This window comes from Macrobrachium rosenbergii, chromosome 21 (assembly GCF_040412425.1).
Source record: "Macrobrachium rosenbergii isolate ZJJX-2024 chromosome 21, ASM4041242v1, whole genome shotgun sequence".
In the NCBI taxonomy this organism is placed as follows: domain Eukaryota; kingdom Metazoa; phylum Arthropoda; class Malacostraca; order Decapoda; family Palaemonidae; genus Macrobrachium; species Macrobrachium rosenbergii.
In genome coordinates, this window is record NC_089761.1 from 42,994,140 (window position 1) to 43,004,578 (window position 10,439).

Sequence of the window (10,439 nt, forward strand, 5' to 3'; positions counted from 1 at the left end):
ATGTATAATATATATATATATATATATATATATATATATATATATATATATATATATATATATATATATATATATATATATATATATATATATATATATATATATATATATATATATATATATATATATATATATATATATATATATATATATATATATACATATATACACAAACACACACATACACACAGTAGGTAGAATGAGGTAATATGAGAAATGAGAGAAATGGACATTGTAAATGAGGTATGAAAAGCCAAATTTGAAAATTTACTAAGAGGTTGACTTGAACAACGTCAAAATAGGAATTTTCCTTGTAAAAGGTTTCCCTTTATATCAAAGATATTTAGTCTCTTTTTTTAAATATATCATTTCTCTTGACGTTTCGCTTTCCACTCATTACTTAGAAATGACTGAGATTCCTGGTTTTTCTATTTTTAATGAAAAGCTTCAGACTTCTCATCACAACTTATGTTGATGTGATTTGAACTTCACAACAACAGTAAATAAAGTCAAAAGTAGTGTAACTGAAAGTAGATTGAGGAAAGCTGAATTAATTTTCAATTTTCAATTTTCCTTATCCTTGTCTGAATTCCACTACCCTTACTTTTAATTTATAGACTGATGTTTTCTCAAATTTGTCGAAAGCTCAATATTTTTAGCTTTTTGTCTGTTCAGAGCTGTTTGTCAGTTTCAGAAATATCACTGTATGTTAAGCAGCATTCAGGAATACCTACAAAGTTATTGTGGGTTAATGGCTAAAATGCATTTCAACAGGATGATAAAATTACAGCTTTCATGGGAACAGGGTCATTTTCGTCCCAGAAGTAAATTGTGCCAAAAAAATTGAAACAAAAAACCGTGATATTAGCGTCGTTATGTTTCATTGACCACATAGTTAATCACTGGGAACAAGTGACTCTCTCTCTCTCTCTCTCTCTCTCTCTCTCTCTCTCTCTCTCTCTCTCTCTCTCTCTCTCTCTCTTTCTCTTATTTGTCCAGTTTCTCATTCGTTGTTTTCAGATTTTCATTCTTAGTAGTCAAAAACTTATACAATTGTCATTTTTGTGTCTTCTGATGTTTTAAAGGAAAGTGTTATTAATAAGTTTCGACTCATCTTAAAAGTCAGTTATACTACTTAGCTGGGTCCTAATGCTTTACGTAACTAGTTATTAGCTTCGGTGATTTTAGGCTTCTGCTCTTACGATGTATGTAATACGTTATTTTGTACAACTTTGAATCTGCATGTTGTGAATTTCCAATGAGTCTCTCTCTCTCTCTCTCTCTCTCTCTCTCTCTCTCTCTCTCTCTCTCTCTCTCTCTCTCTCTGAATTATTGACACTTTAATTCGCCTCCCTCATCCCTTGTAATCCACCCCCCCCCCCCTCTCTCTCTCTCTCTCTCTCTCTCTCTCTCTCTCTCTCCTAAATTATCTACACTTTAATTCCTTCCCCTCATCCCTTGTAATCCTCCCTCCCCTCTCTCTCTCTCTCTCTCTCTCTCTCTCTCTCTCTCTCTCTCTCTCTCTCTCTCTCTCTCAGAAATATGTAAGCAAATTTGCTGAGAAATTTTGAGCTTAACAGTGCCAAACGGAATGAATTTCTCCTTGTAAAAAGGAGAGGTAATAATTTATTCTCAGGTATGTCATATCTTTTAACATGTGGATCACCTTCACCCAGAACAGTTAGAGTGATTAAGATTTCTATTTCCATAAAGGTTCCATGACTATAATTGTGGTTGGGTCTTAAAAAAAAAAAAAAAACCGACGCTGATTATAATCGTTGTCTTTTCCAGTATCTTAGATTAAATGCGTTCGTCTTTTATCAGTCGATCAGTACTTTGTTATGGGTATCTTATCCCGGGTATTTGGTCAACTGTGGACATAGTCGTTCACCTATACACAGAATATATAAATATATATATATATATATATATATATATATATATATATATATATATATATATATATATATATATATATATATATATATATATACACGCATGCACGCTTGTATGTGTCATACAATAACACCATTGCTTATTGTAGTGATAGGAAAATAAACACTAACCTAGGAGAAATTGGGTACTTAAAATCGGTAATATATTTGTTACGACACTGAAAATGTTGTAACAAGGAGAAATTCATCAGTAGCCCTCAGTGACTAGAGAGAGAGAGAGAGAGAGAGAGAGAGAGAGAGAGAGAGAGAGACCGTACTCTTATCAGGTTAGTTGTGGTCTAAGCTTTTATGATCCGTAATTGTTTAAGCGGCATTTTTCCAAGCATTTAAAAATTTTTAACTCGTAAAAACTCTGTTGTTACCTTGAACGAAACTGAAAGATTATACCTCCACCCTTGCGTTTCTGCTTTTCTACAAGAGATCTAAAAGAAAAAATGGACAGATCTGAACGATTTTTTTATGGTTGGCTGAAATGCAATTAAAGGATTAATTGGTTTTAAGAGGGCTCCTTAGAATTGTTAGTGACGGAGATGGATTCGGATGTTGATTGTTTAAGACCCATCCGGAAATTGATTCTTGTTTAGGATTGGTCTGGAAATTTATTCTCGTTTAGGATTGATCTAGAAATAGATTTTTGTTTACGATTGATCTGGAAACAGATTCTTGTTTAGGATTGATTTGGAAGTTTAGTCTTGTTTAGGATTGATCTGGAAATTTATTCTTGTTTAGGATTGACCTAGAAATAGATTCTTGTTTAGAACTGATCTGGAAATTGATTCTTGTTTAAGACTGAGCCGGAAACTGATTCTTGTTTAAGATGGTTCTAGAAACTGATTCGTTTTTAAGACTGAGTCTGAAGTTAGTAGCTGTCAAGATGGGCCTGATTCTATGATAGGTTTTCTTGATTTAATTTTTTCCCGCCTAAAACATTCAAACCCTAACCACGTAGGGGGAGTAGCGCCGCCAGTGCTCCTCATGCGGTACACTATAGGCATTACGTAAGGTTCTTTGCAGCGTACCTTCGGCCCCTAGCTACAACCCCTTTCGTTCCTTTTACTGTACCTCCTTTCATATTCTCTTTCTTCCATCTTACTTTCCACCCTCTCCTAACAATTGATTCATGGTGCAACTGCGAGGTTATCCTCCTGTTACGCCTTTCAAACCTTTTACCGTCAATTTGCGTTTCAGCGCTGAATGAAATCATAGGTCCCAGAACGTGGCCTTTGGCCTAAATTCTGTAATCATTACAGTTCAAACCCTACGCACCTGAGTGGTATATTTTTTAACAATATTGAATAATTACCTTCACCAACATCGTCTGACGGCTGTAATGTATTGTCTCAGCCTGTGAGACTTCATCAAGATCCCAATAGGTTACTGGGTCCGGTGAACCAGATGACTTACATCTATTAGTCAGCGCTATCAAGTTATTTTTAGGCATCACTAAATTGCCTTTCGTTTATTTTTATTTTATTTTTTTGTACTTTATATTATTGTTTATAAAAAAAATTATATTCTAATAAAGATGAAGAATATTCTGGTATCAAAACTAGGTCTTTTTAGGATTCAGCAGTTTGAAATACTGTGCATCAGTTCTAGGAAGAATCAGTTGCATGTTGCAACACTAAATTACTAATATATATTTGTTTTAAAGTTGGCCATCAGTGTCATTACAGATGAAAATATATAACAGTTTTAGGATCTCGGAATGGGGTTCATTTTATTATATATATGTCTGTTTAAGGAATACTTTAAAAATTTTTATTATATTTGAATATATCTGAATATTTGAGAATTTCTGGGGTCACTTCTGTGTACGTCAGGTTTAGGAATACCCAGATGGTTTAATTATACTTGAATGATATACATCAGTCAATTAATGGTGGATTAGCATTGCGACCCCAGATAACTTGTAGGAAAAGAGTAATGGATAAGAATCTTATCGCCTTGTTTCAGTTACCAAGTCTTAAATAAAATAAAAACTACTGAGGCTAGAGGGTTGCAATTTGGTATGTTTGATGATTGGAGGTTGGATGATCACCATACCAATTTCGAACCTTCATCTTCTGTTTATATATTGTGAGAGAGGGTATAAGGACATAGGCCCATCAAATTCATTCCCCGGAAAATCATTGCTTAGAAACTCGCAGCAGACTTAGGGGCCCCCTCTGAGTGGCTACGGGGCACAAGGAGGCTCGAGAAGCCGACGGTAAAAGATCCTTCAATCTCCTGCTTTCGCTTGCTTTTGAATTTCTCTCTGCAATTGGCCTTGGTTAATTGATGTATGATGTTTTATGAAATCTCTGTCGTAATGTTTCAGCGTTCTTGGTCGATTACAAACGTAACCTTAGGGTTAGTGGTCTTAGACCAGTGGCATTAACATTTCATTATCTTTGGAGTTTGAACACAAACACACACACACACACACACACACACACATATTATATGCCTTTTCCTGTTGAGAGGGATGGCTTTCCGGTTTTCTAAAATGGATCCGAAGGTGTTCCAGCTTGTACGATATAATTTAAACGAACATCGTTCGTGTCTTTAATTATTCATCATTATAGAAAAAATTACTGGTTGCTTAGTGCTAAACATGCTGCCAGATGTTAAACGATACATGCTCCTACAGCATATTATATATATATATATATATATATATATATATATATATATATATATATATATATATATATATATATATATATATATATTAGAAATTTTTTAATAGATATTTGATGAGCAGTAAAAGTATATTTCATTGTTATATACATTACCGATCTATTTACATATTTTGCGGTTTTCGAAACAAATAGGCCGTTCCTTTTATAATCAAACACTTATTTCACTCCCCTACTCATTCTAATCACCTATTCTATGTGTTCATTCCTGGTGCAGATTCCTAGAAAATCAATATTTTCTTTAAAATATCACAAGAACATAATTTAGTACTAAAGGGTCATCAACAGCTTGGGTGGGACCTTTTTGCTGACGTACAGTGAGAAATAAATGGGCAGTTTTCATTTGTTTTCCAACGACTCATTATATTTTGTCTTCCATCTTGCTATCCACCCTCTCCTAACATTTGTTTCATAATGCAACTGCGAGGTTTTCTTTCTGTTACACCTTTCAAGCCTTCTTACTCCCAGTTTCCCTTTCAGCGCTGAATGACCTCATAGGTCCCAGTGCTTGGCCTTTGGCCTAAATTCTACATCCCATTCCATTCGATTCCAACGACGCAGTGCCATGACAACGAGTATTTGGTTCTTTCTGCTTGAGGTCATAGGCCTCAGGACTTGGTACCCCAAGAGGCAGAGGAATTAGTTTCGCTTAGTAATTCATGGAGGTATGTGACTTATTTTCACTAGGTGTGACGAAGAAGGGCGTTTAAAAGAAAATGTTTATATATGTCAGCTTTAAGAAACTGAAATCTTTGGAATTAGGAACATGTTTATAATGTGTTATAAATAAACAGTTCTCTGAAAAACAAGAATGTGCTTCAGGCTGCAAACAATATGGTTTTTGAAAGCCGGGATCATGTGTATATTTATTTATTGGGTTACTAACAATTTAATTTTTTGAAAATTGGGATTGAGTATATCAATAGGTTATTAATAATTTGTTCTTTGAAAATCATGAATGTATATTGACAGATTACTAACATTTTATTTCTTTGAAAATTTTGAACGTGAACAATATATTAGCCATAACTTATAAACAATTTACTTTCCAAAACCTGAGAACAAGCGAATGTTTAAGGTTAAAACCAATATAATCCCTTAGCAATCAGCAACATATCCATGACATTAAGTTATCAATAATTCAATTTTTTAGCAAATCAGCAACATACTCGTAGCATTAAGTTATTAACAATTAATTTCCTTAGCAGTCAGCAGCATGTCCATAGCATTAAGCTATCAAGAATTTAATATCTTAATCAGCAATATATCCATAGCATTCAGTTATCAAAAAATTATTCCTTAGCACTAAGCAACATATCCATAGCATTAAGATATCAACAATTTAATTCCCTACCATCAGCAACATATCCATAGCATTATTTGTGACGCCAGTTTTAGTAGCCACCAATCAATCAGTCCATGGCATTATATTATCAACAATTCAATTTTTTAGCAATCAGCAACATATCCATAGCATTTTGTTATCAACAATTTAATTCTTTAGGAATCAGCATCATATCCATAGCATTTTGTTATCAACAATATAATTCTTTAGCAATCAGCTACATATATATAGCATTAAGTTATCAACAATTTAATTCATTAGCAATCAGCAACATATCCATAGCATTAATTTATGAACAGTTTAACTCCATAGCTATCAGCACCTTATCCATAGTATTATTTGTGACGCCAGTTTTATTAGCCACAAGTCAATCCATGGCATTATGTTATCAACAATTCAAATTTTTAGCCATCAGCAACATATCCATAGCATTAAGTTACCAACAGTTTAATTCCTTAGCAATCAGCGACATATATATAGCATTAAGTTATCAAAAATTTAATTCATTAGCAATCAGCAACATATCCATATCATTAATTTATGAACAGTTTAATTCCTTAGTAATCAGCAACATATCCATAGTATTAAGTTATCAACAATTTATTTCCTTAGCAATCAGCAACGTATCCTTAGCATTTTGTCAACAATTTAATCAAGCAAAACAATATCTTTTGTTATCAACAATTCAGCATTGACATATACATAGCATTAAGTTATCAACAATTTAATTCATTAGCAATCATCAACATATCTCCATTTATGAACAGTTTAATTTACCAGCAACATCTAATTATCAACAATTTATTTCCAGCAATCAGCAACGTATCCTGATTAAGCGCATCAACAATTTAATTCAAGTCAAACATATCCACAGCGACTATAATTCTTTTAGAATGTCATTACGTTATCAACAACCTTAGCAATCATCAACATATCCATATCATTAATTTATGAACAGTTTAATGCTTTAGCAATCAGCAGGATCCATTTTATTAAGTTATCAACAGTTTATTTCTTTAGCAATCATCTTTTCCCTTCTTTAGCAGCTGCGGCCATTAAGTTATCAACAATTTAATTCCGGACGATACCGGTAACAAGCAGTTTTCCTTACCTTCAAGTGACCAAGTACAGAGGTTTCAGAGGAATTTGAGGTGGCGGGTGGTTTTGCGGGATGTGGAAGCGATTGGATGAATCGTTGCAGGCCTCTTGTAGGTAATGGCGATGTGATGGGAATAAGAGCCTTCGTAACGGTGATGTTGTTTTGAAGTTGGTAATTGCACTTTTACTGAATGTTTTGGAATATTTGAGTTAATTTGGTATTCATTATGTATGTATGTGTGGAATCAAAAGTATGCATGCGCTCATTATATTAATGCGCATTTATATAATATATATGTATATATATATATATATATATATATATATATATATATATATATATATATATATATATATATATATATATATATATATATATATATATATATATATATATATATATATATATATATATATATATATATAATATACATATATATACAAATATATATATATATATATATATATATATATATATATATATATATATATATATATATATATATATATATATACATATATGTAACAGGACCTCATTGAAACTGGATGGTATCAGCTAGATTCCATTCAGTTTTAATGAGGTCCTGTTAGTATTTGTATTAATGCACAGAACAATCGTGTGAGTGATAAAGTGAACACACATATGTATATATGTTTGTGTGTGTGCGTGGAGAGAGAGAGAGAGAGAGAGAGAGAGAGAGAGAGAGACGCTGTGTGGAAGTGCGTTTTAGCTCACACAAAAACAGACAGCAAAACATTTTTCTTTCCCAAGGACGTTAACATTTAATGGCGCACCATAGGGGTTTATTTACGTTCATCTTTCATATTTCTTGTTAAAAGTCGAATTAAGCCATTTCCATGGCCCTTCCACCTCTTCCCCACCACCCCCTTGCTAACTGCGTCTCCCATCTAACATCCCGACGTATTTTCTTATATAATCTTTTTAAGGGAGCTCTCTCCGCACTTTATTTTAACGCTTCATAATTATATCAGATTAGGAACATTTTCATATGAAACTTTTCGAATAATAAATAGCAAATATTACATTGGGTGTGGAAACGTAGACTGCTGCTGGGTTCATGATTTATAACATGCCTCAGTGGAAAGAAATCAACTATTAGGTATGACAGGCCTCTTTTTAGCTTTCTGTATTAGTTTTCTGTAAAAGGAAACTATTGAGATGGTTATTTGTCTATCCGTCCGCATTTTTTTCTGTCCGCCCTCAGATCTTAAAAACCACTGAGGCTGGAGGGTTGCATATTGGCATGTTGATCATCCACCCTCCAATTATCAAACATACCAAATTGCAGCCCTCTAGCCTCAGTAGTTTCTATTTTATTTAAGATTAAAGTTAGCCATGATCGTGCGTCTGGCACCGCTATAGGTGCTAACAACATAGGTCACCACCGGGCCGTGGCTGAAAGTTTCATGGGCCGCGGCTGAGAGTTTCATGGGTCGTGGCTGAGAGTTTCTTACAGCATTATTATACGGTGTACAGAAAACTCGATTGCGCCGAAGAAACTTCGGCGCATTTTTTACTTGTTATGTGTGACTTACAGTTTGCAACCTCACAACTTTTGTAAACGTTATATATGTAAATAAAAGCTGTTAACTGAACATGCATATATGTGTGTGTTAATTTTTACTCACTGGGAAATTACTAGCTAATCAAACCCATTTCATCCTCAATTAAAGCTTCCACAACATATTTTGGCTGTAATGAATCAATTGCAACTCTAGGGCATAGCTGAACTTGACATGTATGAAATTGATCTTCATCTCTCTTGATCCTGGAACCAGAAGAGTCATATGTAATTTGGTTGTATCTGTTCTGATAAGTCTTGGTTTGTCCTTTGTTGAGTTGAATTTTTAAAGAAAATGTCTGTTAGTTGCTCCAGATGCTCCAAAGCTTTATCCTTATTACCGCTCTTTACTTTTTATTCCTTTAGTAACCTCCTTCCAACCTTCTCCCCAGCTCTCATTGCTCCGTTCGCTCTCATCCAGTTCCACCTGACCGCATCGTAAAAAATGATTGCAGGTGTCTTTCCTTGCTCTTGCAACACCTGCCAGGCCATGAACACCAGGTCATTAAGACACCTGCAAGAGGATATGAACACCAGGTCATTAAGATACCTGGAAGAGGACATGAACACCAGGTCATTAAGACACCTGCAAGAGGACATGAACACCAGGTCATTAAGATACCTGGAAGAGGACATGAACACCAGGTCATTAAGACATCTACAAGAGGACATGGACACCAGGTCATTAAGACACCTGGAAGAGGATATGAACACCAGGTCATTAAGATACCTGCAAGAGGACGTGAACACCAGGTCATTAATACACCTGCCAGAGGACGTGAACACCAGGTCATTAAGACACCTGCAAGAGGACATGAATATTAGGTCACCAAGAAGACGTGAATACCAGGTCAAGACACCTGCAAGAGGACATGAACACCAGGTCATTAAGACACCTGGAAGAGGATATGAACACCAGGTCACTAAGACACCTGCAAGAGGACATGAACACCAGGTCATTAAGACACCTGCAAGAGGACATGAACACCAGGTCATTAAGACACCTGCAAGAGGACATGAACACCAGGTCATTAAGACACCTGCAAGAGGACATGAACACCAGGTCATTAAGATACCTGGAAGAAGACATGAACACCTGGTCATTAAGACACCTGCAAGAGAACATGGACACCAGGTCATTAAGACACCTGCAAGAGGACATGAACACCAGGTCATTAAGATGCCTGCAAGAGGACATGAACATCAGGTCATGAAGACACGTGCAAGAGGACATGAACACCAGGTCATTAAAACACCTGCAAAGAGGTATTTATGGCATACAGCATAGCTTTCAAAGAAATACGAAGGCACTAAAAAGGACTGAAGGAGTGATAATTCCTTTAGCCTTCTATGGAAAATTCTGTAAGAATCATCAGCTGACCTAACCTGAAGTTATCTTTGTTATGGGGGTGGGGGCGAACAGTGCTTTTTTTTTTTAAATCCTGCAGAGAGAAAACACAGTTGTGTATACTATTTTACATTTTCAGTAGGAAATTTTGACTCGCTCAAATCCAGCTGCATTGTTCTTCTGTCAAAACTCTTTAAAGGAGTGTACAGAGAAAAACAACGGTGTCCAGATGTATAACAATTTTATTACCTCCGTCAAGGAGGTTATGACTTTTTTTTTTTTGTCGGTTTGTTTTCCGTTTGCTAGCAGGATTATGCAAAACCTATATCTGGATTTTTACGAGACTTTTACCTGAGGTAGCTTTGTGACTAGCCACAAATGGTTTGAATTTGGGAGGAACAGGTACGTAACCACTGGGGAGGAGTGGCC

The 10,439-nt window shown here is 34.9% G+C and overlaps 1 protein-coding gene across 1 annotated transcript; it reads left to right on the forward strand.

The window, feature by feature from the left end:
* Positions 1 to 9,107: 9,107 nt before the first annotated feature.
* On the forward strand, positions 9,108 to 9,950 carry LOC136849467 (serine/arginine repetitive matrix protein 5-like). Its single transcript, XM_067122816.1, has one exon. The coding sequence runs from the start codon at positions 9,108 to 9,110 to the stop codon at positions 9,948 to 9,950; it is 843 nt and encodes a 280-aa protein (XP_066978917.1).
* The last annotated feature ends 489 nt before the right edge of the window (positions 9,951 to 10,439 follow it).